The sequence below is a fragment of the Pocillopora verrucosa genome, chromosome 14 (assembly GCF_036669915.1).
Source record: "Pocillopora verrucosa isolate sample1 chromosome 14, ASM3666991v2, whole genome shotgun sequence".
Classification (NCBI taxonomy): Eukaryota; Metazoa; Cnidaria; class Anthozoa; order Scleractinia; family Pocilloporidae; genus Pocillopora; species Pocillopora verrucosa.
The window spans coordinates 3,859,020-3,886,702 of record NC_089325.1 but is presented as its reverse complement, the minus strand read 5'-3'; the positions used below and the strand labels follow the sequence as shown (position 1 = coordinate 3,886,702).

Here is a 27,683-nt window from a genome sequence, read left to right as displayed (position 1 = left end):
AACGATGGCCATTGGCTTTTACCGCGCGTACACCTCGAGGCCGCGTAATCACATGATCTGAGGGAAACTGGGGAGATGGGAGAGCAACAATAGCCGGAAAACCGCACTACAGTCATATGGCCGCCATTTCATTGTGGTATACGCGGCATCCTTGAGGCTAATTTGAAACTTCTCCACCGTTTCCTGTACCTGAATGTCGTTTCTACCAGCTGCTATGATCGAATTAAGGCTGCTAAATCGATGAAGGTATTGTGATCGTCGAAACTTCGGAGCTTCGGAACTTCAGACTTAAAATTTGCCTTGCCAGCATATTGCAAATTATGGGAGACATAATAGTTGACACTTTCCACTACGAAGCACACAGTCTGTCGAACGAGGCTTTTGAAGTGTTAGTTCAGTTTTTTAGGGAGAAGAAGCTATGTGATGTAATCATTCAAGCTGGAGAGCGAAAAGTCAAGTGCCATCGTGTAGTTTTGTCTTCGTGCAGTCCATATTTCCGCGGAATGTTTACGAATGACATGATAGAATCCTCCAAAGACACTGTTGTTATTCAGGGACTATCCGAAGAAGCGGTCATTCAATTGATTAACTTCATTTACACACGAAAAATTACGATCAGTATTGACAATATTGAAGCTTTATTGACTGCAGCTGCCGTGTTTCAACTGGATCTCGTTGTTCATGCTTGTTGCGAGTTTATGAAGCGGCATCTTCACCCGTCAAATTGTTTGGAAATGAGAGCGTATGCAGAGCTTCATGGATGTAGAGACTTTATTGAAGCGGCAGATGCTTACTCAAGAAGTTGTTTCTTGAGTCTTATGAACACAGAGGCCCTTCTTAAAACCTCTTTTAGACATTTTCTCGCCATTATCTCTGGGGAAGACCTTTACGTAAAACGCGAAGAGCAGGTTTTTGAGGCTATTAGTGCCTGGGTACGCTTTGACTTGGTTTCACGAGAACAGTTTCTGTCAGACTTGTTAAGTCATGTGCGGCTTCCTTTGATTGCCACCGATTACCTTATACAGCGTGTGGAAAGAGACATGATCATCAGAAACAATGTCGCTTGTCGAGATTTAATAGACGAGGCAAAGAATGTGAAACTTTATCCTTCTTTGGTGAAAGTAAATATCAGAGCTCAACCACGCAAGTCCACTTCTGGAGCCTTATTTTCAATTGGTGGTCGTGGAAAGTCAGGCGATCCTCTTCAGTGTATTGAGTGCTATGATTGGTTCCACAACTGTTGGTTCCAGGTAGCAGAAGTCTCTACACCTCGAAGGCACGTGGCAGTAGCTTCTGTTGCAGGCAAGGTCTATGCAATTGGAGGACATGATGGCAGTCAACACCTTAATACTGTGGAGTGTTTTAACCCTGAAATTAACCAATGGAAGATAGTTGCGTCCATGGAAATTTCACGACGAGGAATGTCTGCTGGTGTCCTGGAAGGAGTGATTTATGTCGCTGGAGGTCTGGACGAAACAACCTGCTTTGATGCTGTAGAAAGGTAAATAGAAATTATCCACAAAATGTTTTTAAGATGTGCATATCTGGGCTCTAAAAAATCATTTTAAATACAGTGAGAACCAGATTACTTCTCCAGAATTTAAATGCAGTTCTCATATTGCATTGTGGATACCAAATTATTGAGAACATAGACTGCTCAACATATAGTTGCAGCAAAAAGTCTGTTGTACCCCAAAATTCTGTCTCTATAACTATTGGCCCTTTAAATGCAAGCAGAGATCTATAGTGAGGCACATGTCAACTGCATTTTGCAAAACCAAGGTAGTATTCATGAATGATCTGAACAGAAGAAAATTTCTCAACGAAAACAAGCAAGTGAGGGTTAGTTTTGATTGACTTGGCTGACTGACTGAGTGGGTAGCTGAGTTGTTTTAGACTTATCGTTGTGTTTAATACAACCAACAACATTGCATGTCTTCTTATCTTCTTAAAGATATGATCCTGAAAATGATACTTGGAGCATGGTGGCACCTATGCTTATGCCTCGAGGGGGAGTGGGTGTAGCAGGGCTGGGTGGTTACCTCTATGCTGTTGGTGGTAATGATGGTGCTGCGTCTCTTCAGAGTGTGGAAAGGTACAACCCTCACACCAACAAATGGAGCCGAGTTGCATCCATGAACCGCAGAAGAGCAGGTGGGACTAACTCTTAAGTACTTTGGCTCATATGAGCATTGAGCTTCTACCAGTTCAGAATATGGTTGAAAAAAGTAGAGATGACATTTTTATATCTGTCTATGCTTAAGGACTTACTCTGCTTTGTTTCATTTTCTCAAAGTCCTTTAATCACTAACCCTTCTTGCACCTTCTCAAATAAGAACTCATCATCTGGTTAACCATTCCTTCAGAAATTCAAAGTCAACCTAATCGTGTATGCTAGGGAGTACATTGTATGGACCATTGTGGGTTTATGATGAGGGACATACTCATTCACATCTTAACTGACTGACCTTCTCTGGATCATTACGCATACAACTTCCTTGTGGCTTGTCAAGTTTGGTAAATTAAGATTAGGGTTAGGGTAAATGGATTTTTAAGAGATTGGGGTTTTTTGAACAGTGTCAAGAAGATTTATAGCTATCATTGGAAATATATTAATTTCTGTCAGTTATAACAACCATAAATGACAAAAATTTTTACTTTGTTTTTGTAGCTATGACAAGCAATTCTAACTGCCTTTATGAATTTTGGTCAAAATTTTAGATGATGGAATTGTTTGTTTATTTTGTTTTGTTTGTTGAAAATGGCACTGAAGCTCAAAATTGTCACTCCACAGGTGTCGGTGTTGCTGTTGTGGGTGAGTTCTTGTATGCAATTGGTGGATTTGATGACTCTTCTCCTTTGGATTCAGTTGAGAAGTATGACCCACGTACCAACCAGTGGACCTATGTGGCCAGCATGACAACATGTAGGGGAGGGGTGGGCGCTGGTGCAATGGGAGGACGCCTGTGGGCAGTGGGAGGCCATAATGGTGAACAATATTTGAACTCAGTTGAGTCATACAACCCTTTGGCTGATCTCTGGGAGGAAGGTGCACCAATGCATGTGTTTCGTGCAGGTTCTGGGGTTGTTGGAAGTTTTTGCGATGTTGAAGTGTTACGTAATTCACAGGATGCAATTAATCATAGATTAAAAGTAGATGTTTAAACACTAAGGTATTTATCATCAAGTTGTTGGCTTTGAGAAGGGGATACATTTGTACCTTGCATGAAAAGGCCAATATTTTGGCTAAAATTAGTGAAATTTTATTTAAGCATTCCATTAGATGCAATTCACTCTATCTGAAGTGATTCTTAATAACATTTTTTTTGTTAGTTTTTTGTTCATTTTGTATGTGGTATTCTGCCAACAGGCAAATTTTCTGGTTGATGTCAAAACCATATAAAATATTTTTATTTATTTTGATACTACCTTTGAAACAAACTTTGTAGAGGAAATTCCACATTATGTTATATTACACTTGTTAACACCTTTATTTTCACATCTAACTCATTGTGATTTTTTTGTTTGGTATTTTATTGAAAACGGAATGTTTCTGAAAATGTTTTGGAACATTCTATTTACCAAAAAAGGACATGGGGCAAAATTTTATAGTAAATAATGATAAAATTTGGAAAAAGAGTTGAAACAAAGAGAAATGAAACAAACAACAATGCTAAATTTTTTTTTATGCCTCTTTACACTTAGATAGGAGGTGATGTATAATGTTGCTGTGGTGTTGATAAGATTGTGATAAGTTAGAAAAAGTAGGAAACTGCATTGATTTTTTGTTGGCAGCAAGCTGAATAATCAATTAAAGGTTGTTGACTACATTTTTTTAAAAACAAACATGTCAGTATCAGCTTATCAGTAAATTGATTATATAGCCAATATGTAAATTGTTGACTCTAATGCTACAATGCAGGTCTGGTAAGGTCATTCAACAGCTGTGCTTTAACATCATGAATGTTCATGTTGTGTACACTCTTGATTTGCCCAGTGTTTAGTCACCATTCTTGATTTATTTTTTACATCAGAAATGTGTTTTTGTTGTTGTTTTTTTTTTTTTTGTTTTTTTTTTTTTCAGACCAGGGAAGCCAGATCTTAGCATAAGTTTTTCAGACCGCAGTTACTTAATATGTGGCATTCCTAACTTTACATTGATTTGTTTGGGATAGTCTTTCACAGAATTAGATATTTTATTTTATTTTGAAATTTTAAGATTGCTTGGCCTAGTCACAATCATCGAAAACATATTTTAACAATGTTTGGCAGAATAAACCAGACAACAGTGTTTTTTTTGTGTGTATGTGTGTGTGATTTTCCCCATTGATAGCTAGTATTTATTAGGAAGTGAAAGTCAAAGGGAAATGCAGGTAAAATTGGTTTGGTCATTCCCTTTTTTTTTCATGATCTTAATGTTTGATTTGGGGAAGATATTGTAAGGAGAAATTAGATGTTAGTCACTCTGAGGGGTAAAAGGGTCAAGGAGACGTACCCTGCAGTCATTCAGATTGAATAGCATATTTAGTTTTTTACTTCACCATACACTGTATGCTTTTCGCATTCTGACTTGTTCATCTGGTGTGCATTAAAAAAGAACAAATAGTTGTGTGAGTTTTCTTTTTTGTGTCTGAGGTTCACTGGGAGAGAGTGCTATGTTATTTACTGGGGATATTTTATGCAATAATTGAATCATTTTTCACTGGTTTTGTGTTTCACTGTATGGTGGATATAGAAATTAAACTCTTTACCAGTTCATTTAATCAACCTGACGGCTTATGTGAAATTATCCTGCACCCAGGTGGGGCCATGTTGGAGACTTGGATAAGTTTTATTTTTGTTCTCTAGAGAACAAGTATTTGTGCCTCCAATCATTCACATTCCACCATAATTCCGAATCCAAGACCCTCCTTCATGATTATTTGGATTGTGGTGGAATTGGAACAGCTTGAAGTACGTGGAAGTAGTTACGTGTGGTAATCCTCCTCTCTAGCTGATTAATCTCTTTCAAATGCAGTAGTTTTCTTTGGAATGCTACAGATAAGAGAGCATTGTTTAATGTTTCTTGATACTCTATTTGTCTCAAACCTTTGTTGCTGAAACCTTTTATCAAAAGAATGTGAACATTGCTAAAATATCCAGTTATAATAAGTCTTGGATTTCCTTGTAGATTTTCCTGCAGACCAATTCGCAAGAATAGAGCTTAAGTTAGGATTGTAGGCCTTGAAATTTGTTTTTGCCATTGATATTGCCTTGTCAGAGTAGGGAGGGGGTTGCATTTTGTCAAAACCCCCTTCAACGGTAGTTATTCGATAGATTCTGCGGAGCTTCAGTTGCAAAGGGAGAGCTCCTGGGAACGAAATCAAATCATGAGACGGGCGCGAGAGAGAGACTGGTAATTACGCAATTCAAAATGGCGACCATCAACAGAGTCTTAGCTTTGATGCCTTCGAATTCAAGAACTTTCCTCAAGATAACGGTGCGTTTTACTTATTTTCAAGCCAAGTGAATTGATATATATGGATATTTTTTACTCCCTTTATGTTCTTTATTGAATTTTCTCCTTGATTTTCACGCACTTTGCAGCCAGGAGTCTATGCTTCGTCATGCAGTTGTTTCCTGTTAAGAAGATCCTCTAGTTCTCTGTCAACAGATAAGAAATCCCTCATAGCCGAGGGACCAAGTCTGGGAGAATTTATATCAGGAGAGGTTATTCCACAGGAAAATCCCTACAAGAGAAAGAAAGGACAACGGTATAATAGTTTATGGCAAGAGAAGTTACGGAGCAACTTTAGCATTTAGAGTACAGCTGCAGGGTTACTTTGGAAGCAGTATTATATCGCTACAGTAATCATATGTCCTTAGTTAAACTTAAATTGGACTCTTCAGCGACAGACGGACGTCGAGCGCTATCACATCGTTTCTTTCAAAGATATTCGCCAAATTATTCAGCTAAAGCTTTATTGCGACTCGGCCGTCATTGTGATGTTTATGTATTGTGTGCAAAGCTAGTGAAACTACTCTGTGTTTTCAGGCTCTGTAAACATTCGCACATAAATAAATAAATAAGCTTGTTTCGTAGATCTCAGAATATATGTGGAAGTGATGGTTGCAAAGTATAGAGATAAAGTAATTCTTGCCCAGATCACTAGCTTATCAGTTGTCACGAGGACTCTGTTTTCTTTCCAGACTACGTCTACCACCATGGCTCAAAAGGGAAATACCCACTGGTAAAAATTACCATAAACTCAAAGAAACACTTAGAGAGCTGAACTTATCTACTGTGAGTCTATTCATTTAAGTACTTGTAGTTGACACAATTGTCAATTCTTTATTTAATTTTATCAATCATCCTAGAATTGAGTTTGGACATGATTTTCGAAAACAAAGTTTCTTTGCAAAGTGTCACTCAGTTTGCAAAATTATCATAGATGATTGGGCTCTTTAAGCCTTGCAAAAAAAAAAAAAGAGTAAATTTTTCAAGAGAAAAAAAAAGTTGTTACATTTTGAATTTTAACTCTGTTGACATAAAAGACACTAACTTTAGATCATTTTGTCCTTCACAGCCACAAAATTTATTTTTGTTGACCAAAATGCTTTGTACTGTAAATTTGTCATATAACCGTTCAAAATCTTTTGTATGCTCAAAGGCTGGACTCTTTGGTCAAAATATTTAACATCATATGATATGTTAAGTTGATCTGTTTAAAGTGGTTTGTTGTTTTGCATTCATTTGTAGGTGTGTGAAGAGGCTAAATGCCCAAATATTGGTGAATGCTGGGGTGGAGGAGAGAGTGAAACAGCTACTGCAACTATTATGGTATATGTTACTCAAACTGGGAACAAACAATAGATTAAAATTATAAAAATTTTAGTGACATGAAAGAGGCTCGTAACTTGCCGTTAGTGTTTTTTGGCTATTTAGAATATTCTAAGATAGCATGTAACAAACATTAATGGTCTATTGATGTCTATAGCATACACTTTTATGGTGCACATACTTTGATTCATTTGGATTTAAGCCACAAAACTTGACATAGCAAAATATATAAAATATATACTAAAATATACCAAAATATATACTTTAGTTTAGTTGGATAGAGCAAACATTTATGAATTGCCACTAGAAGAGTTGAGTTGTACAATGACACTTCAGAAAAAAAATTTAAGTTACAATTTGGGTAACACAAACTCCTTTTACATTGTATGCCACTGTATTATACACAAACTTGATAGTTGGTTGTCTAGAAATTCAAAATGAATTCATAACCTTTCAGATACTTGGTGACCAGTGCACAAGAGGTTGTAGATTCTGTTCTGTGAAAACCAACAAGAAACCTCCTCTGCCAGATCCTATGGAGCCTGCTAATACAGCAGAGGCAATCAGTCGCTGGGGTTTAGACTACATAGTCATCACCTCTGTAGACAGAGATGGTATGTTGAAGTGTAACAGAACCACTGTGGTTATATAAGTTTAGGCACAACCCCCACAGTAGCCTTATGGTTAGAGCACAGAACTCCAGATTAATAACCCTTTAACTTCCAGAGGTGATTCACATGTAACTTCTCCCTATAATACCCATTCACTATCCAGCAAACTGGTATTGAGAATACTCAAATGTATCAGGTTGAAGTTGTTATCTTGATCTAAAACCAAATTCTTGCAAGTAATTTACAAGGGAATGTGTAGAAGCTAGAGGGGAGAATTAACCAGCAGATAAAAACTTTATCTGGTTTATTGTTTTCTGTTCTTTATCAAGGCTGTAATGCCTCCCTTTCCCCACTTCCTTTCTCTGCCTTTTAAAGTATATGATTTGTTTGGTAAATGAATTTTATTGCTTCTGTGTTGATTTAGATTTGCCAGATGGTGGAGCTGCCCATTTTTCAGAGACAGTAACAGAAATCAAGAAAAGGTAAGAAACAAATTTTAAACATTGTTAAATTTAGTGCAAATGGCAGAGAGAGCTTTATTTCAGTAACCCCTATTCCTTTGACTGCAAGGACTGTCAAGGAAAATTTGTCTTACCTTCCTTTTGTTGTGTACTGACTTTCTTTGTAGAAATCCAGGCATACTTGTAGAATGCTTGACTGGTGATTTCCGAGGTGATCTAAAAGGTGTAGAAGCTGTGGTAAAATCAGGACTGGATGTTTATGCTCACAATGTGGAGACAGTGGATAGGCTACAGTTGTGAGTTAATTTCATTAAATAAGACATTCATTTGATCTTGTTTTTTAATTTTCAGCTGAGAGTTTTTTTAAAGCCATTTTAAAGAGGAGTGTTTTCAAACTGTTGTTAAAGATAATGATTAGTTTTCCAATTCAGAGTTTGGCAACAGATCCATTTCCATCTGTGCACCCAGCATTTCTGTTTAACCTGCTGATCATTTGCGACTTGCAGAGGACTTGCCTTTACAAGGGATAACTTTGAGACTCACTTATTTTGCCGTTCTTAAGCTTGTCTGTTAATTACTTTTAGGTTTTGTTCAACATGATATGCTTTACATGATAACTTAAGGATAATCTACTCTGCATAAAGTTTATTACTAATCACTGATAATCGTAATAATAGTTATCATTACCATTATTATTATTATTAGTAGTAGTGGTAGTAATAGCACATTAGTCTGCTCCATTGTACTCCATGGAACTCAGAGTTCTTGTTACTGGTAAGTAAAAATTTTGCTGTTTGGTTATAGGCTTGTGCGTGACCCAAGAGCAAACTACAATCAGTCCCTTGAGGTACTAAGACATGCTAAGAGAATTGAGCCATGCATGGTGACTAAAAGCTCTTTGATGCTGGGGCTTGGTGAAACTGATGAAGAAGTTCTACAAGCCTTGAAAGGTAAAAACTAAGGAGGGTCAGCCACAATGTACAATGAGGCTAATACCAGTTATATTGTAACTTTATCTCTCTGTGCACAAGGCGATCATCTTTCAACCAGGAAAACGGATTACTTTTTCGGGATTTGCTAAAACAGTCATGTCTGCAGCTTTTGTTCGCCTTACAGTTCTAACCCAACTAACGTCTAAGAACCATGGTAGTCGATTAAATAACTTAGTTTACCTTGAATTCATCAGATCTCCGTGAAGCAAAAGTAGATTGCGTGACACTAGGACAGTACATGCAACCAACGAGGCTTCATCTAAAGGTAACGCCATGGAGAGAAGTTTGAACGTTCGTAATATTGTTAAGCTGTGTAACAAGGTATGCGAGCTTCGAAGAGGGAGGGGATGCAGAAATGTCACCAGTAAGATGAAAGATGGGTTGCGAGAAATATCCGGTACGAAGCTCTTAAACTGCTTGTTCGAAGAAAAATTGCCGATGTTATAATCCCTAAACCTCCCACCCCTCCCTCAGTGAAAAAGAGAAGGGTGGTGACGAGTAAGGTTGACGCAAATACGGGGTATTTTGAAGAAGTTGGAATACGAGAAGTTGATTTTGAGAAGTTTACAAACCTTGTGAAATCTATACAAGTCGTTTAATGTCCGTGTATCGCAAATCAAAATTCGCGTTGTAAATTGATATTAACAACTTGCGTTTGTCGTAAATTTGAATGTAAGAGTTACTCCCTACCTTGTGGTATTGTAAGAAATCTATAATTGCACGCATGCGTTACCAAGGGCTCGCATATACCGATGGGGTGCTTTTGTGCTCTGGTGTTTCTTTGACTAGAGCTAGAGCTGACAGTATTCTCTTCGTAGGTCACGGAGTACATCACTCCTGAGAAGTTCAAGCATTGGGAGTTGGTTGGTAATGAGCTGGGGTTTGCGTACACTGCCAGTGGACCGCTTGTACGATCCTCATACAGAGCAGGTAAAGCACAAATAAATAGACATAGAGGCTAAATTTCTGACGTAAGTTTGACTCAATGGACGAACTTTAGAGGAAGCAACATGGAGGAAACTTTTAACACCATAAACTAACTAAAAATGCAGTTAGTTATTAATGTAAAGAAAACGGGAGACATTCTGAATATTTTATTAGCGATAACGAGATCATTCCTCGGGACCAAACATTTTTGGTCCGATGAATGATAAAATCAGAAATTGCCTTGTTTTATTTCAAACAGGTGAATTCTTCCTGACAAACTTGCTGAAAACTCGAAAAGGAAACACAGATGGCTAACACTAAACAGAAATGAAAACTAGCAAGTGGAAGGTGGTACACCTATTTTCCTGCATGTTTACCGAATTATACTTTGCGAGAGACCAATATGGATGGAAGTCGCGTCTCTCAGGGACTCACCCAGATACACGGAGTGAATGAACTTTGGTCAGTCCAGGAAGTTCGGACTTTGGCAGCAAAAGTAATTAATATGAAAACTACAGTGTGTCTCGTTTGAATCTTTTTTTTTTTAATCAATATCACTGAGAGATGTCAATGTTTTAACATTATTGGAAGAGATTGAATCACAAACATTATCGATCCGATCCAATAAGAAGCCCTCTAATAGTGGACAAACCCCAAAGTAGAGCCTTTTTGCTATCTACGTAACACCTAAGTACCATCTGCACAAAGCGTACCAGGCTCTCGAAAGATACATCATCGATGCTATCCAACATTGAACACTTTCCTAATGAACATACAACCCAAAAACTGGGGTAAAGAGTAGATGGTGTTCCAGCTCATCTTTGAGTTCACAAAAATGCACTAAACCCAATCGCATCGGAACAAAATCACCAAACACACTTCAGAACCCAACAAAAACTTCCTTGAAAATTTGCCTAGGTAATAACGTGATTTCGAGTGTAACTTTGAGTTAATAAGCACGGGTAAATCTTATAAAGGCAACAAAATTTAACGAGCCCGTTGGGGGAGTGCAACTTGTAATCTTTTAAAAAAATTTTAAATCGTGATGTTACTTGTTAATAGTTAATATGTAAAGAGCGTCACAGAAAGTCAAGTGAGACGAAATTTTGACAGCGCGCGCTGTCGTATGTTATTTGCACTCGTTTTTCAACACTGTACTCGCGTTACATGAAAAATTCATTCGTTCTTAGCTAATCTGAAGCGAGTCAAGTTTTTCTTGTATATTATTAGAGAAGTAATATTACGATCAAAAGATGAATGGCATTCTGGGATAGAAGACTGTTTTCAACGAATTAGAAGCATTGAATGTATTTTTCGTAGCATATAAAAGATTATTTAATATTTCTACGGCTAATCATGCTGTAGATGGCTAAAAATTACACAGCGAAGGTTTTGGCCATATTTAACATTTCTTAAAAGACATGCTTTTTACGTTGTTTGTTATTTTGTGTTACATCAAGAAATTTAAACAATATACCTGTTTCTTTTCAACTCGTCAAGATCTGTACTAAAATACGATCCTAAAAGTTTGCAGCCGATAGATATTCCTTAACAGATTAAAGAATACCGAGCTTAAGATACAAATGTTCCCTAAGAGACTTAACGACCTGCTTTGAGTAAACTAGGCAAGTTTTAACTTCAGATTTACATGCACCGAGCTTTACTGATGCATTGATGTTGCAAATTTCCCTCTGTCTATAGTGTTACGAAAGCAACCCTCAAATTCGATTTTGTTGTAGTATTGTTTTGCGCAATTTGCCAACCTAAGTTTATTTATCAGGGGAATTTGGGTTTCAGTTTCATCTGGCTTCCCTTTAGGTCCCAGTTCCAATAATAGTCGCCATCTCCATAGTTACTGTTAAGGTTGGAGTTATAACAGCTGTTATACCACCAAGCTCCTTTATGAGACTTAGCACAGTTCCCACCGCTCTTGTCATTATCCCTGTCCTTCGTGGTAAAAGCCATACTATTATGGTAGGTGAGGTGGTCATTTGCAACACCAGAATAGAAACCAACGAACAGTGTGTAGTTAGAAGCTTCGTTTGTGACCGTAAAATTATCATATTTAGCATATTTATTTCCAGAAGAAGTGGTGTTGATTTCCACCCTCAGCTGACTCGGGATCTCAGTCAGTTGATGAATCTTTTCGTTTCCAAGCCAAAACTCTCCTCTGACGTCACCAAATCCATTCTTGTACTCGTCCCAGTCCCTGTAGAATCCAACGAACCCATCATAGCGTTTGTGAAAGACGGTCCATTCACCACCATCCGTCTTCATGTCACAGTACACTTCAAAACTGGTTTTGTTTGCTGGGTTGACTGTGTACACTCCACTTTCTTTGAAGCCAGCAGCAAAGAGCTCTGTGCAATCTCGGGCTAAAGAAAAAAAACAGAAATGTTTTAATAAGAAATAATTTCTGAGCCATTCTAAATTAGACCTTGAAACAGAAACATCAAATAATTCGACCAGGAAAGAAACAACAAGTAGGCGAGGAAAGGAATAGAAGTTCTGCATGTTCATCTACCTACTAAAACATTTCACTATTCTGCAAGATTATTACAGCAAATATTGTTCACCTGTTTTCACAATCAGTTGCACCTCAGTCTCCACGTGAACAAACTCGCTCTGTGCTGAGCAGATGTACGTCCCACTGTCCTTTGCTGTCAAACTGTTTATCTTCAGTTGTCCTCCCTCCATTTCAGACCGGTCTGCTGGTATGTCTTCTTTACACCGTGTCCAGGTGATGCTGGGTATTGGGTGTCCGTCTGCAGAGCAGTTGAGGGTCACTGACTGTCCATGGTAAAGCTCAATCCTCCCTGGTGGCTTGACGGTAAACTGGGGCACTACATTGACTATCAGAGATGTCATGGAGTGTGTTGTACCAATGGCGTTCGAAGCTGTGCAGATGTAGGCTCCTGAATCTTTCTTGTCTGTTTTTGATATGGTCAGAGTGTGGCCTTTCACAGTGGCTCTACCACCAGGGATTTGGTCAAAAAGTTTTGACCAAGACACCACTGCAGGGGGGTATCCGATGACCTGGCATAGAGGGAGCTTGACGTCCTTTCCACTCTCAACAATCGGATAGGTAGACTACTCGCTCAACTCGCTGTCTATCACGGAGAGGAGTGAGGCCAAACAGATTGCACCATATATGAGGAAACGCTGATAGATTTCGAAATCACCGAACGACCACTCGTTACCTTTCACTAAATTCCTTTGACAAGCAGAATTTAAATCTATAAGCGGAAGAATTCGAACCTTCGTAAAGTATTTAATAAATTCAGGCAAATTTATACAGTTAATAAGTTTTTCTAATCTCTTCACTTGTTTGTTAGATGATGTATTGGCATTTTGAAGAGAATTTATCACTGTACAAAATGGCTAGAGCCATGGAGCCAAGCATTTTTGCCACTGAAGTAATTGAAATCAAACTGTGTCAAAATGATCGACTTGGTTCATGCACGAGCCACTGAAACAGTTTTTTTTAACTGACTCACGGAACTTAATGAAATGTTCTCGGGATTAATCTTTCCGAAAATGTTTTGAGGAAAATCTGGCAGTTAAGCTTTTCTCGGTACGACAACAAGGACTCGACATATTTCATCTTTTCATTATTTGCAAAAGCTGCGTACCTTCGGCCGATGTTTTCCTCCTATTATACTGAAATATTAAATGCAAAGTGACATCAATTTGGTTCATTGTTTCTGACTTTCTTGTCTATACAAACATTGTACTGTTCTCACTTACGTTTTGCGAGCAAGACATGGGCAATTGAAGCCTCACTAAATCATTCTTACCAGGAGTCGAAGGCTTGGGAAGCGGGATGTCTGTTGTCATCTTCCTCTGGTTTTCCTCTAGAGCCAGAATTCTTTTGTTTTGTTCCCTCAGCTCCCCTACCATTCTCGTAAAACTGACACAATAGAATACCACGCTCAAAAGAGTTATACAAAGGCAACAAATAACGAGAAAGCGAGAAGGTTTGCTTTTATCCGAATCCGTCATTATGCATAGAAAGTATGCTTTCAGTAGTTTACAACAATTGTTGATGTCTTCATATGATTCAAACGATTTATACCTTTTGCGATTAGCTCAATGGGAAGCATGACTTTCATTTCCTTGTAATCAAACCTATGATACCAGGTTATTGTTTTAAGGGATTGTAGACAGTTTCACAATCCTTTCAGCTTAGGACAAAGTGAATCGAATGTTACTTCCTTCAGTGTTTAGCACGTAGGGGTAGAAGTGTTTCAACGACTGGACATTTCGATGAACGACAGTAAGCTTATGTCATGAGTCTGGGACAAAGCCGGTATGTCTCAATGAAGATTCTTATTAAGATTTTAACACATCTAGTCCCGATTTCGCATTCTTTAACTCTAGATACTCAATTAAACGGAGAACTGCTCCGGAAACCAGGTATATGCCACAAGTTATTACGTGACAGATATCACTTACTAACTTGGCAACCATGGACATATCATTCCTTATCAGTCTTATTAGAACCGAATGTGCCGTTTAGAACCACAGAAGGAAAGAGACACCTTTAAATCTTTCATCTTAGGACAAAGTGATTGTACCAATTAATTTTCTTCTGCATATTTCATTTCCGTCAATTCGCTGTAATGTGTTAGTTGCCAAGTGGGCTGTGAATGTTTTTTTTGTTTCAGAATTTAAAGAAAGCGACAACACTTTTGAGTTTGTAAGACATGTTTCGACAGAAACGTCTGTCATCTTCAGTTAATTACTGTACTAAGCGTTGAAAGTTGAATTATATAGTAAGTAGAACAATGCTAATTAAGATGAATAGTGACAACAAGAAGAGAGGTAAAGCATGCAAGTGTGAGAATTAAAAAGATAGTTTTAGATTTACATGGTGTAATTGCTGATTCAAAGATGGTTGTTCTCTTTGAATATGAATAGCCTCTTTTATCTTAAGCTGAAAGCCGGTGGAGGCGTGATCTAAAACATGGAAATTATCTGTAGAAAACAAAGCGCGACAATGTGGAGAATCTTTCAGATGCCTGAAAATGTGAGAGGCTCTGTCACTGACTAAGTGCTCTCTGACACCTGTGGAAAAATGCCGGCAGGTTTCATCGACGTAACAGGCATTACAGCCAGCACATACAAACTTAAAAACCACACGTGAACGGAGCCCGTCAAGGACAGGGTCTTTCACACCAAGCAAGTTACCGATTTTAAAGGAAGAGAAAACCAGTTTGACATCCACGTCCTTGCAATAACGCTTGATAAAATGGCGGACCTTTTTTTGAGGGATAGCAGAGAAGTGGCCTATGTAGGGTAGCTTAAAGTAGAACGTAGGTGAAGTGGTAGGAAGGGAATCCCGGGGACGATGATTGTTTTGGGTCCCAGTGATGTAACGGTTTATAATCTTCTCGATTAAATGAGCAGGGAAAAGATTCTTTTTTAAAATGTCCTCGTGAAACCCTAACCAGATGTTATTAATCTTGTAAGCCCTATCAACGAGTGTCTTAATGAGACCCACTTTGTGAGAGTACGAGGTGAAGCTGAAATAATTAGTTAGTAACCCAGTGAAAGTTTTCTTGCGGTAAACCCTAGTTAGAGAGGAACTAATAATAATGTTTGTTCATTTCAAGATAAAGACTTAAAAGTATCGAGGAATACTTGCCCTGTCTTAGCGCCTTACTTCATTCTATTCGATTACAAATGTCTTTCTGAGATGCAGGTAATTGCGTATATGTTTGAGTACTGAAATTTTCCGGCTGAGGCCCGTTATGACGGTATTTAAATCGAAAAAAGGCTCAGCTCCTCAAAACCTAACCACGAAACCTAACCTGAAAGCAATGATCTAGCGTGTTTAATCTTCAAATTATCTTTGCTGAATCTTGGGACAAGTTGAAGGGCCCTTTGTCACGTACAGGTACGGTCACGTAGTATGTCAAAAGTGCTTACAGTATGTATTTCTTGGTTGAAACGTACAACTTTTAAGGGAAACTTTCACAGGATTTTCAGTTAATACAAAAAAATTTCGAAACAACATATAAAGACTATTTCGACCATTATTTCATGTTAGTTAATCAAAATAATTCAGTTTTAGCTATAATTTCTTTTTTTCATCACTTCCTCAATTTAAGATTTCACTTTACAACCGTGTTTACAATGTTTATATATAGCTTTCTGCTACGTAAAATGCACACAAATATTATTATTGTTGTTATATAAAAACCCCTCAGTTAATGAAACGCATTCGTTTAACACTCTTGCGTTTGGTTTCAGAGTCAACTATGAGGGTTTCAATGGGGTTAACCGTTAGCAGTAAAGCGGCTTTAAAAAATTTAGCAAAAAATTTAGCCTTAGAAAAAGTGAACTGTAAAAGTTTTTCGATTGTCCGACAAAAAAATGAACTATTAGCCGTAAAATTGCCCACATTTTAACCGTTAGTGGCAAGGCAGCATCCCATTGAGACCTTCAGTCACGTCCATGAAATACCAGGAGTGAACGCAGACACAAAAAGTCGCCCAATAGCAAATATCACCAAATTTTCAAAAATTCTTATGAACGCGCTTACGGACGAAAATTGTTTAAGTAATTTGGGAGGTTTAAGCAAAGGCCCATCAAAACCGACGAAATTTAGCAAAGTTACAAGATGGGGAGATTACCAAAATTCGCGAGATTTTACATGGAAATCACGCAATTTATTCAAGAGGGAAAAAGTAAGTAACTACGAAAATGTTACAATTTCGAAACAATCAAAGCTTGCTGAATGGCGGCAACTACAAATTTCGCAAACGCTTTAGATTGGACTCAATTAAGGCTGCCGCAGCGGCTACGTTGTGAATCTCATGCTTATATAGGTGTTTCCAATACCTCGCTATAATGACTCACAGCTTATGGTTACTATAATCTGAAGTTTTTCTTATTGTCTCTTCCATCATTCTAATCACTTCGCTCTCCAGTCCAAATGTAGATTATAAAGTCAATCAAGGAGATTTTGGTTTGAGTTTCATCTGGCTACCTATGAGTGAACCCCAAAACCAATTATAGTTGCTATCTCCGAAGTTACTGTTCAGGCTGGAATGAGAACAGGACTTAAACCACCATGCTCCTTTGTAACCCTTAGCGCAGTTCCCACCGTTCTTGTCATTGTCTCTATCCTGAGTGGAGAAAGCCATACCGTTATGAGAAGAAAGTCGATCTTTAGCGTTACCAGAATAGAATCCGACAAACAAGGTATAGTTGGTTGCCTCATTTGTCACCGTAAAATTACTATATTTTGCATATCTATTTCCAGCCGATGTGGTGTTGATTTCCACTCGCAACTGACTCGGGATCTCAGTCAGTTGATGAATCTTCTCGTTTCCAAGCCAAAACTCCCCTCTGACGTCACCAAACCCGTTCTTGTACTCGTCCCAGTCCCTGTAGAATCCAACGAACCCATCAAAGCGTTTGTGAAAGACGGTCCATCCACCACCATCCGTCGTCATGTCACAGTACACTTCAAAACTGGTTTTGTTTGCTGGGTTGACTGTGTACACTCCACTATCCTTGAAGCCGGCAGCAAGGAGCTCTGTGCAATCTCGGGCTAAAGAAAAAACACAAGAAAGTTTCAGTAAGAAACAAATTCCCTGAGCCACTCGAAATTAGAATTTGTAAAGAGTTCGAAAAATGGATGAAGTGATTGACCACCGATTTTTTGCCGTTTCAAAAATTAAAAAAATATTTTTTAGTACAGTTACTTGAGTATTTTTACCTTATTTACAACAAATATAATTTCCTTGAATATTTTTTTTTAGGGTTAAGAGATTCTAGCCTAATTCAGTTGAAACCAGCTTACTTTCCCAAAATGGCAGACTTTTTCTGTTTAGCGTAATCTCTGACGAGTAATTTTCTTATTTCTCCAATTTTTTTCGGGAAATGGGAATTAATTTTTCGAAAATGGTCCTCTTTTCGTTCAGTCTATATTTATACTCGTGAGAAGCGATTCAAAGTTTGGATATTACTATCGTGGATTGTCATTTTCTTAGATTTGTTCTAGATATACACATGTGAAAAAGAAACAACAAACAACAACAAATACCTCAAATAATTCAAACAAAGAAAGGAACAACAAGTAGGCGAGGAAAGGAACAGAAGATCTGCATGTTCATCTACCTACTAAAGCATTCCACTGTTCTGCAAGATTATTACAGCAAATATTGCTCACCTGTTTTTACAATCAGTTGCACCTCAGTCTCCACGTGAACAAACTCGCTTTGTGCTGAGCAGATGTACGTCCCACTGTCCTTTGCCGTTAAACTGTTTATCTTCAGTTGTCCTCCTTCCATTTCAGACCGGTCTGCTACTATGTCTCCCTTACATCGTGTCCAGGTGATGCTGGGTTCTGGATGCCCCTCTGCAGAGCAGTTGAGTGTCACTGACTGTCCATGGTAAAGCTCAATCTTCTCTGGTGGCTTGACAGTAAACTGAGGCACCACGTTGACTACCAGAGATGTCGTGGAATGTGTTGTACCCATGGCGTTCGAAGCTGTGCAGATGTAGGTTCCTGAATCTTTCTTGTCTGCCTTTGCGATGGTCAGGGTGTGGCCATGTACAGTGGCCCTTCCACCCGGTAGATCACCAAACAGTTTTGTCCATGAAACCACGGGAGGGGGATATCCTATGACCTGGCATAGAGGGAGTTTTACTTCCTTTCCACTCTCGGTGTAGATCGGTCCAGTAGGAAGAGAGATGAGTGGACGAGCTAAGGTGATAAAGTTGGAAAAAATAATGAAGAAAATGATCTTGACCTGTGCAATTATAACTTCAAGAGAGTATGTATAATAATGTACTCCAGTCACACGGGATTCTGTTTGTCCCAAAAGATAGTCTGTTACTACAGATTTTCTTTAAATTGACTTTTTTCATAACATTGATATCACAGTAATCAAGGCCCCTTATTGATGAAAGTTGTTGAACATGTCATCTCCGTGTTTAACATGGGAAATCATTAATGCCAAAAACCTGACAAATTTCTCTGAAAAACTGTTCAAGATAGTGATGTCTCAAAATTGACCGAGGTATTGATCTACAGGGTATGATGAAATTAAGAGGCATTTTTCCCTAAAGTAAAGAAAGCATTTGCCATAAACAGAATTAGTTACGGTAATTATTAAACCATTGGGATTGCTACTCCCCATTATCGGTTAAATAAAAGCAAAAATAAACGTAACTGGCCTAGTAACAGCAAGGTTACCTTTCACGTTGAGTGTAACAGAAGCCTGAGCGGTCCCCTGGTCAGTACGAATTGTGCAAACATACATCCCATTGTCACCCACTGTAGCATTCTTGATGTGAAGAGATCCTTTGATGATGGAGTATCTTCCGCTTGGAAGGGAGCCAGCTTCCTTGAACCAGGAAACTGTCACATCCATGTTTTTCTTCGCCAAACACTGGAATGAAGCCGACTGACCCAAGGCAATAGTGCTGACAGCTGGTGTCACCACAATCCCAGGGGCAGAAATAACATCCGCTGCCTGTCCCCTGAATGGCTGGAGGGAGGTCGGAGTCAGTGAGGTGGGCTTTCCGGGCTCGCCCTTCTGTCCCTTTATCCCAGGGGGTCCGGGAAGCCCCGGATATCCAGGGGGACCATGAGGCCCTCGGGGTCCAACCTTTCCGGGGGGTCCTTGTACACAGATTTGACTTCTGCTGGTGCAGATCTTTTTCGTTACGGAGTAAATTGATCTGTTGATTTGTTGCTGTATTTCTGGAGTTAAAACGTCATTGTCTCCTTTTGGAGGAGTCTCAGCAGCTCTCGGGCTCCTCTCTTTTCCTGAAGAGCGGAGAGACTGAAGTTCTGTGAAATTAATCCATGTGTAAAGTTTTTGAATGGTTGGGTATTTGAAAGAGAAAGGTACTGAGGGCTCAAAGTTAGTACATTTTCCGCACGATGAAGGTGCCTCTTTGGAGGTTTTCTGTCTACGTGGGGTTTAAAGCTATGAGATGAAACCAAAGATTAACAGCAATTTACGACATTACACAACATTGCATTTTTTGTCGATCATTGCATTGAAAAACTCGCCAAGAGCTTCTCAAACAAAAAATGGAAAACAATATGTCACACACCCACAACTTTTCGGACTTACGGACGGACGCAGAGCTGTCGGAGGGTAACTGCAAATTTAAAAATGTGGTAAAAGTTCTAAAATGGGACTGTTTACCCTCTCACTGTCATTAAATCATTTCTCCCTTCTTAAATAGGGCTTACGTGAGTTTATGAGACACTGCCTGTGGAATACCAACACTGCTCAATGATAATTTTAGTGGTTCTTTTGTGCGCTTAACATGTTTAAATTTAGTTGTCCCTTTTTGTTCATTTATTAGTTCTCAGTCCAATTTTGTTCTAGCCTCAGTCTGGACTGAAAGTTTAAAAACAAGTCGAACTGTCCTCGTTCACGAGACTTTGGCAAGAAGTTTTCCTCACTATGAAGTGTACTCACCCTTTGTTGCATTCTCCTGAGCTCGTGTTTCCTCAAGATCTTTTTCTTTGATCTCAAAGGTCTCGAGTCTTTCTCTATAAGCTTCTAGTTGTAACTCAAGTATCACAAAACCAACACAGTACAGCAAAATACTGATAAACGACACACAACAGCAAACCACGAGAAGACGGGAAGATCCCCCAACGCTCGACATTGTGAACAACCTCTCAAGTGACTCAACACTGATATGCCTCGTCTTATTTAAACCTTAATTGCATTTGATATCAGATTATTTGGAACACCCATGATGTTTTTATATCTTTGATTGTGCCGATTTTATTTTAAAATATATTTGCATTAATTTAACATTTTTCGTTGTGTGCAAGATGAAAAACACAGGCTGTTTATATCACTCATCAAAAAACCTTCTCACGTCTCGAAAGGTTTCTTCCCAATCATTTTGATATAACAAGACCAACAAAATTATTGATACTTATGTCGATTCCGGCTCCAAATCATCAATCACTAATATATGGTTCTCGCTTTTAATATAAAAATACTTTTGCAGTTTCTGGTACTCTAGAAGCCAGATAGCGTAGAAAAACATCCTCCTATGCGCGTATGTTTTTCAGTTTCACTAGAAATGTGTCAGTATATTTAAACTTTGAACTTCAGTAATTAGGAACACCCCGAATGTTTAGATTAATTAAAATCTGTGTTCGCCGACTTTCCTTTGCTGATTGTCAAAGGACACAGGAACACGCGCAGTTTGTATGATTGCCATATGTTTTCTAAAATCACTCATAAACTCTACTGTCTAACTATAGAATGTTTTCCTTGAAATAATTTTGAACACTACAAGTCCCACTAAACCATTTTACACTTTCTTCCTTTTAACCCAGTATCCTGCGAAAGCAATCAGTATCTTACGGATGATATACACCCGCTTAATTCACTCTTCGAACCAAAACTGCTTTGTGGTCATTTAGCTGCGAGATAGTATCATCTAGAACACCCTGGATATATTTTGTTTTCCCAGACTAAAGCTAACAATCTGAAATAACTAAAGTGTTTTACCATCGGACTGATTCAGTGCGCCTGTCAGTAAAAACATTCGCAGTTTATATACCGTTTCATCCACAAGGCTCTTGTGGCAGTGAGTTTGCTTCCTAATCATTCTTAATAAAATATCAAAACTTAGCTCTTCATAGTTTTGTAACTTTCAACTCTTAAAACAATAGTTTTCTCTTAAAAGGAATGTATAAAATCTGTATATTTAAAAAGAGGGATGAAAATTTCAATAGAGGCCCTAAGCGTCTTTGTTCGGAAGCGATAACGAAAATCTCCTAAATGCGACTAAAACTAAAAAAACACAAGCGGTAACGAAAATCTCCCAAATGCGACTAAATGCGACTAAAACTGCGAAAACACACACGCGAGAAATCGTACGCGTAACTTGCTTACGAACTGATTAGCGTAAAATGTCTCAGCGCACGCGCTAATTGCACGACGCGCCAGTCCGGTACTTTCTTCTTAACAGTCTTGAATGCTGCATCTGTCAGGGTTTTGACTTGCGTTCGAGCCAGAATTTTTTGGCAATGTCCCTACTTCATGAGTGCTAATCGTTACACCGAAAGAGGTGATTTCTGGCGTACGGATGATCTACAAGTACAGAGGCGATCCCCGCATGTGTCTTTGAGGCTTTAGTTTTTTCAGGGTTTTTCCTGCAATTTCGTTTATTGCGGTTCATCTGAAAGGATTATCTTTTTTTTCTAGTGTATATCAATCATCGACGAAACTTTTATGACGAACGCTTTCTTTTTGTCCATAGGAACACCTTTAATATTGCAAGTCGTTACTTATTCTTTGGCAGATTCTCGGTTTTGAAATCTCAATCACTATTTCATTTGTGAATCATTTTAACTTGTTTTCATTCCCCGCTTTTTTTGACCAACTTCTCTTATGCCGACTTTAATATACTCTTTGTTTTCTAATCAGTTGTCTGATTCCGATAGCCATAACGTGAAACATTACAAGTCTTTCCATCTATTATATGGATCAATTTTTTTACGTTTTCACTCCTTTCACCATGTATTCAATGAAAGTAATTATATTTTCTAAAACTGTGTCGGCTTGTTGAGGCCATGGCCTAGATGACCTTAAGTTAATGCTTTTCTAAATTGATTCCCAGAGAAACTCATCACCTCATGGAGTCGAAGGGTTAAGAGAGAAAAGTATGGATAAATTTTGCTATCTCACTTTATGTCAAAGAAGGTCAACTGTGGAAAGTATCGTTTTGCATTCTTTGTATGCATCTGTTTCATCGTTGTCCGTCGTAACCATCAAAAATCAAATTAATGTGAGACACAGGAAAACACAATGAGTACAGCCGGTGATCAAAGGGCGCAACTTTGAAATAGTTCTAAGTTACATTACAGCCTTAATCAAGTCAAGAACAAAAGTTACTATAACGTCGGGGAGCAATACTTCCCAACTGAGTGGGGTAAAGAGCAGTAACAAAATTCCCAAACGTACTTCACAACCCAACACAGGCTTCCCTTGAAAATTTGCATATGAAATAAGGTCATTTTAAGTACAATTTGGTGTTAATACGCGCGAGTAAATTTTTAAAAGACAACAAAATTGCACGAGCACGTAAGCCGAGTGCAACATGTAACCTTTGAAAAAATTCTAAGTGCTTAATTACACCAAACTGTGCGAGAAATCATGATGTTACTTGTTAATAGTTAATATGAAAAGAACGTCATGGACAGTCAAAACAGACGAAATTTTGACAGCGCGCGCGTGCTGTATGTAATTTGCACCCGTGTTACATGAAAAATGCATTCGTTTTTAGGCAATTCGAAGCGAATAAAGTTTTTCTTGTATATTATTAGAGAAGTAATATTACGATCAAAAGATGAATGGTATTCTGAGACTAAAGACTGTTTCCAACGAATTAGACACATTGAATATATTTTCGTAACATATAAAAGATTATTCAGTAATTATATGGCAAAAAATGCTGTTGATGGCTAAAAATCATACAACGAAGGTTTTGGCCACATTCAACATTTCTTAAAAGACATGCTTTTGACGTTGTTTGTTATCGTGTGTTACATCAAGACATCTAAACAATATACTGGCTACTTTCAACCCGTCAACATCTGTGCTAAATTACGACCTTAAGATTTTGCAGCCGATAGATATCCCTTAACTGATTAACAAGCCTGAGAAAAAAGAAATGCTCCAAGTGAGGCCTAAGTTATCAAACTGCTTTGAATTAACTAGACAAGTTTTAACTTCAGATTTACATACACCGAGTTTTACCAAAGTTTTGATGTTACAAATTTCCCTTAATTCATATTTTATACCATTACAAAAGCAACTCCCAAATTCGATTTTTTGTATGGTATCGTTTTGCGCAAGTTTCCAACCTTAGTTTATTTATAAGGGAGATCTGGGTTTCAGTTTCATCTGGCTTCCGTTGAGGTCCCAGGTCCATTGGTAATAGCCATCTCCATAGTTACTGTTGAGATTAGAGTGTTGACAATTGTTATACCACCAACCTCCCTTGTAATACTTAGCACAGTCCCAGTCGCCTTTGTCATTATCCCTGTCCTTCGTGGAAAAAGCCATACTATTGTGGTATGTAAGCTGGTCGTATGAATCACCAGAATAGAAACCAACGAACAGTGTATAGTTAGAAGCTTCGTTTGTGACCGTAAAATTATTATATTTAGCAAATTTATTTCCTTGAGAAGTGCTGTGGACTTCCACCCTCAGCTGACTCGGGATCTCAGTCAGTTGATGAATCTTTTCGTTTCCAAGCCAAAACTCCCCTCTGACGTCACCAAATCCATTCTTGTACTCGTCCCAGTCCCTGTAGAATCCAACAAACCCATCAAAGCGTTTGTGAAAGACAGTCCATCCACCACCATCCGTCTTCATGTCACAGTACACTTCAAAACTGGTTTTGTTTGCTGGGTTGACTGTGTACACTCCACTATCCTTGAAGCCGGCAGCGAAGAGCTCTGCGCAATCTCGGGCTGAAGAATCAAAATACGAAAGTTTCAGCAATAATAAATTCCCTGAGCTATTCGACAAATAAAATTTATTTTATTGCCAGTAACTTTAGTATTTTTACGTTATTGACAACAAATACGATTTCCTTAAATATTATTTTTTTAGGGGCAAGGGATTCTAGCCTCATTCAATTGGTTACAAAATGGCAGACTATTTTTCTGTTCAGCTTTATCTCTGACAAGTAATTTTTATATTCTTTCAATTTTTTCGGGAAATGGAAATTAATTTTGCGAAACTGGTCGTCTTTTCGTTCAGTCTATATTCATACTCTTGAGAAGCGGTTCAAAGTTATGATATGATTATCGTAAATTGGCATCCTCTTAGAATTGTTCAAAATATACACACGTGCAAAAAAAAAACAACAACAACAACATCAAATAATTCGACCAAGAAAAGAACAACGAGTAGGCGAGGAAAGGACCAGAAGATCTGCATGTTCATCTACCTATTAAACCATTCCACTATTCTGCAAGATTATTACAGCAAATATTGCTCACCTGTTTTCACAATCAGTTGCACCTCAGTCTCCACGTGAACAAACTCGCTCTGTGCAGAGCAGATGTATGTCCCACTGTCCTTTGCCGTCAAACTATTTATCTTCAACTGTTCTTCTTCCATTTCAGACCGGTCTGCTGCTATGTCTCCTTTACACCGTGTCCAGGTGATGCTGGGTACTGGATGTCCCTCTGCAGAGCAGTTAAGCGTCACTGACTGTCCATGGTAAAGCTCAATCTTCTCTGGTGGCTTGACAGTAAACTGAGGCACCACATTGACTATCAGAGATGTCATGGAATGTGTTGTACCCATGGCGTTCGAAGCTGTGCAGATATAGGTTCCTGAATCTTTCTTGTCTGCCTTTGCGATGGTCAGGGTGTGGCCATGTACAGTGGCCCTTCCAGCAGGTAGATCACCAAACAGTTTTGTCCATGAAACCACAGGAGGGGGATATCCTATGACTTGGCATAGAGGGAGTTTGACCTCCTTTCCACTCTCGGAGTAGATCGGTCCAGCAGAAAGGGAAATGAGTGGGCGAGCTATGATGATAAAGTTGGAAAAATAATGAAGAAAATGATCTTGACCTGTGCAGCTATAACTTCAAGAGAGTATGTATAATGTACCCCAATCATACCGGACTCTGTTTGTCCCATAGGATTGTACGTTACTACAGCTTTGCTTTAAATTGACTTTTGTCATAACATTGCTATCAACGTAATAAAGGCCCCTTATTGATGAAAGTTGTTAAACATGTCGTCTCCGTGTTTAACATGTGAAATCATTAATGCCAAAACCTGACAAATTTCTCTTAAAAATTGTTTCAGATGGTGATGTCTCAAAATTGACCGAGGTATTGATCAATGATGAAATTAAGAGGCTGTTTTTTTCCCCTAAGTGAAGAAAGCAACTGCCAAAAACAGAAATAGCTACGGTAATTATTAAATCATTGAGATTGCTACTTGCCATTTTCGGCTATACAAAAGTAAACATATACGTAACTGGCCTGGTAACAGCAACGTTTATCGGTTACCTTTCACGTTGAGTGTAACAGAAGCCTGAGCGGTCCCCTGGTCAGTACGAATTGTGCAAACATACATCCCATTGTCACCCACTGTAGCATTCTTGATGTGAAGAGATCCTTTGATGATAGAGTATCTTTCACTTGGAAGGGAGCCAACTTCCTTGAACCAGGAAACTGTCACATCCATGTTTTTCTTCGCCAAACACTGGAATGAAGCCGACTGACCCAAGGCAACAGTGCTGACAGCTGGTGTCACCACAATCCCAGGGGCAGAAATAACATCCGCTGCCTGTCCCCTGAGTGGCTGGAGGGAGGTCGGAGTCAGCGAGGTGGGCTCTCCGGGATCACCCTTCTGTCCCTTTATCCCAGGGGGTCCGGGAAGCCCCGGATACCCAGGGGGACCATGAGGCCCTCGGGGTCCAACCTTTCCAGGGGGTCCTTGTACACAGATTTGACTTCTGCCGGTACAGATCTTTTTCGTTACGGAGTAAACTGATCTGTTGATTTGTTGCTGTATTTCTGGAGTTAAAACGTCATTGTCTCCTTTTGGAGGAGTCTCAGCAGCTCTCGGGCTCCTCTCTTTTCCCGAAGAGCGGAGAGACTGAACATTTGGGGGGCGAAGTTCTGTGAAATTAATCCATGAGTAAAGTTTTTGAATGGTTGGGTATTTGAAAGAGAAAGGCAGGGAGAGCTCAAAGTTAGTATATTTGCCGCACGATGAAGGTGCCTCTTTGGAGGTTTTCTGTCTAAGTGGGGTTTCAGTTTAAAGCTATGAAATGAAACCAAATTTTAACAGCAATTTACGACATTACACAACATTGCCTTTTTTGTCGATTATTGCACTGAAAAACTCACTAAGAGCTTCTCAAACATTAAAAAAAAAATGGAAAACAATATGTCACACACCCACAACTTTTCGGACTTACGGACGGACGCAAAGCTGTCGGAGGGTAACTGCAAATTTAAAAATGTGGTAAAAGTTCTAAAATGGGACTGTTAACCCTCTCACTGTCATTAAATCATTTCTCCCTTCTTAAATAGGGCTTACGCGAGTTTATGAGACACTACCTGTGGAATATCAACGCTGCTCAATGATTGTCCCTTTTTGTTTATTTATTAGTTCTCAGTCCAATTTTGTTCTAGCCTCAGTCTGGACTGAAAGTTTAAAAACAAGTCGAACTGTCCTCATTCACGAGACTTTGGCAAGAAGTCTTCCTCACTATGCAGTGTACTCACCCTTTGTTGCATTCTCCTGAGCTCGTGTTTCCTCAAGACCTTTTTCTTTGATCTCAAAGGTCTCGAGTCTTTCTCTATAAGCTTCTAGTTGTAACTCAAGTATCACAAAACCAACACAGTACAGCAAAATACTGATAAACGACACACAACAGCAAACCACGAGAAGACGGGAAGATCCTCCAACGCTCAACATTGTGAACAACCTCTCACAAGTGACTCAACACAGAAATGCCTCGTCTTATTTAAACCTTAATTGAATTTGATATCAGATTATTTGGAACACCCATGATGTTTTTATATCTTTGATTGTGCCGATTTTATTTTAAAATATATTTGCATTAATTTAATATTTTTTCGTTGTGATTGCAAGATGAAAAACGCAGGCTGTTTATATCACTGATCAAAAAACCTTCTCACGTCCAGAAATGTTTCTTCCAAATCATTTTGACATGACAAGACCGACAAAATTATCGATACTTATATCGATTCCTGCTCCAAATCATCCATTACTAATATATAGTTCTCGGTTTTTAATATAAAAATGCTTTTGCAGTTTCTGGTACTTCAGAAAACCAGATTGCGTAGAAAAACATCCTCCTAT

General features: G+C 38.6%; 5 protein-coding genes across 5 annotated transcripts; 2 read left to right on the top strand and 3 right to left on the bottom strand.

Moving 5' to 3' along the window:
• Positions 1-101: 101 nt before the first annotated feature.
• Positions 102-4,605, top strand: LOC131795120 (kelch-like protein 8). The gene is made up of 3 exons (XM_059112690.2): positions 102-1,501; positions 1,955-2,154; positions 2,795-4,605. Exons 1-3 carry the CDS (start codon positions 321-323, stop codon positions 3,163-3,165), a joined length of 1,752 nt encoding a protein of 583 aa, XP_058968673.1. The 5' UTR covers positions 102-320; the 3' UTR covers positions 3,166-4,605.
• Positions 4,606-5,402: 797 nt separating this feature from the next.
• On the top strand, positions 5,403-11,419 carry LOC131795141 (lipoyl synthase, mitochondrial-like). Its single transcript, XM_059112711.2, has 11 exons — positions 5,403-5,479; positions 5,587-5,753; positions 6,190-6,283; positions 6,740-6,820; positions 7,278-7,434; positions 7,856-7,913; positions 8,060-8,188; positions 8,697-8,842; positions 9,079-9,149; positions 9,703-9,814; positions 10,071-11,419. The coding sequence occupies exons 1-11, from the start codon at positions 5,414-5,416 to the stop codon at positions 10,124-10,126; spliced, it is 1,137 nt and encodes a 378-aa protein (XP_058968694.2). The 5' UTR covers positions 5,403-5,413; the 3' UTR covers positions 10,127-11,419.
• LOC131795140 (angiopoietin-related protein 7-like) lies at positions 11,409-13,711 on the bottom strand. The gene is made up of 3 exons (XM_066161259.1): positions 13,559-13,711; positions 12,388-12,880; positions 11,409-12,186 (listed from the first exon to the last, which is right to left on the bottom strand). The coding sequence occupies exons 1-3, from the start codon at positions 13,709-13,711 to the stop codon at positions 11,588-11,590; spliced, it is 1,245 nt and encodes a 414-aa protein (XP_066017356.1). The 3' UTR covers positions 11,409-11,587.
• Positions 13,712-16,441: 2,730 nt separating this feature from the next.
• On the bottom strand, positions 16,442-20,438 carry LOC131795119 (angiopoietin-related protein 7-like). Its single transcript, XM_066161445.1, has 4 exons — positions 20,266-20,438; positions 19,023-19,622; positions 17,994-18,530; positions 16,442-17,372 (listed from the first exon to the last, which is right to left on the bottom strand). The coding sequence occupies exons 2-4, from the start codon at positions 19,198-19,200 to the stop codon at positions 16,771-16,773; spliced, it is 1,317 nt and encodes a 438-aa protein (XP_066017542.1). The 5' UTR covers positions 19,201-19,622; positions 20,266-20,438; the 3' UTR covers positions 16,442-16,770.
• Positions 20,439-23,484: 3,046 nt separating this feature from the next.
• Positions 23,485-26,052, bottom strand: LOC131773009 (angiopoietin-related protein 7-like). The gene is made up of 3 exons (XM_066161415.1): positions 25,856-26,052; positions 24,828-25,364; positions 23,485-24,293 (listed from the first exon to the last, which is right to left on the bottom strand). Exons 1-3 carry the CDS (start codon positions 26,031-26,033, stop codon positions 23,692-23,694), a joined length of 1,317 nt encoding a protein of 438 aa, XP_066017512.1. The 5' UTR covers positions 26,034-26,052; the 3' UTR covers positions 23,485-23,691.
• Between the last annotated feature and the right edge of the window lie 1,631 nt (positions 26,053-27,683).

Excerpts from the sequence above, each read along its gene's own strand:
- LOC131795120 (XM_059112690.2), top strand. The coding sequence starts at position 321 with ATGGGAGACATAATAGTTGACACTTTCCACTACGAAGCACACAGTCTG. Across the intron at positions 1,502-1,954 it reads TGCTTTGATGCTGTAGAAAG|ATATGATCCTGAAAATGATA; the intron begins GTAAATAGAAAT and ends ATCTTCTTAAAG. Across the intron at positions 2,155-2,794 it reads CATGAACCGCAGAAGAGCAG|GTGTCGGTGTTGCTGTTGTG; the intron begins GTGGGACTAACT and ends GTCACTCCACAG.
- LOC131795141 (XM_059112711.2), top strand. The coding sequence starts at position 5,414 with ATGGCGACCATCAACAGAGTCTTAGCTTTGATGCCTTCGAATTCAAGA. Across the intron at positions 7,435-7,855 it reads CACCTCTGTAGACAGAGATG|ATTTGCCAGATGGTGGAGCT; the intron begins GTATGTTGAAGT and ends GTGTTGATTTAG. Across the intron at positions 7,914-8,059 it reads GTAACAGAAATCAAGAAAAG|AAATCCAGGCATACTTGTAG; the intron begins GTAAGAAACAAA and ends CTTTCTTTGTAG.
- LOC131795140 (XM_066161259.1), bottom strand. The coding sequence starts at position 13,711 with ATGGTAGGGGAGCTGAGGGAACAAAACAAAAGAATTCTGGCTCTAGAG. Across the intron at positions 12,881-13,558 it reads CCATGTCTTGCTCGCAAAAC|AGTGGAAAGGACGTCAAGCT; the intron begins GTAAGTGAGAAC and ends CCGATTGTTGAG. Across the intron at positions 12,187-12,387 it reads GCAACTGATTGTGAAAACAG|CCCGAGATTGCACAGAGCTC; the intron begins GTGAACAATATT and ends TTTTTTCTTTAG.
- LOC131795119 (XM_066161445.1), bottom strand. The coding sequence starts at position 19,200 with ATGGATGTGACAGTTTCCTGGTTCAAGGAAGCTGGCTCCCTTCCAAGC. Across the intron at positions 18,531-19,022 it reads TGTTACACTCAACGTGAAAG|CTCGTCCACTCATCTCTCTT; the intron begins GTAACCTTGCTG and ends TTATCACCTTAG. Across the intron at positions 17,373-17,993 it reads GCAACTGATTGTAAAAACAG|CCCGAGATTGCACAGAGCTC; the intron begins GTGAGCAATATT and ends TTTTTTCTTTAG.
- LOC131773009 (XM_066161415.1), bottom strand. The coding sequence starts at position 26,033 with ATGGATGTGACAGTTTCCTGGTTCAAGGAAGTTGGCTCCCTTCCAAGT. Across the intron at positions 25,365-25,855 it reads TGTTACACTCAACGTGAAAG|CTCGCCCACTCATTTCCCTT; the intron begins GTAACCGATAAA and ends TTATCATCATAG. Across the intron at positions 24,294-24,827 it reads GCAACTGATTGTGAAAACAG|CCCGAGATTGCGCAGAGCTC; the intron begins GTGAGCAATATT and ends TTGATTCTTCAG.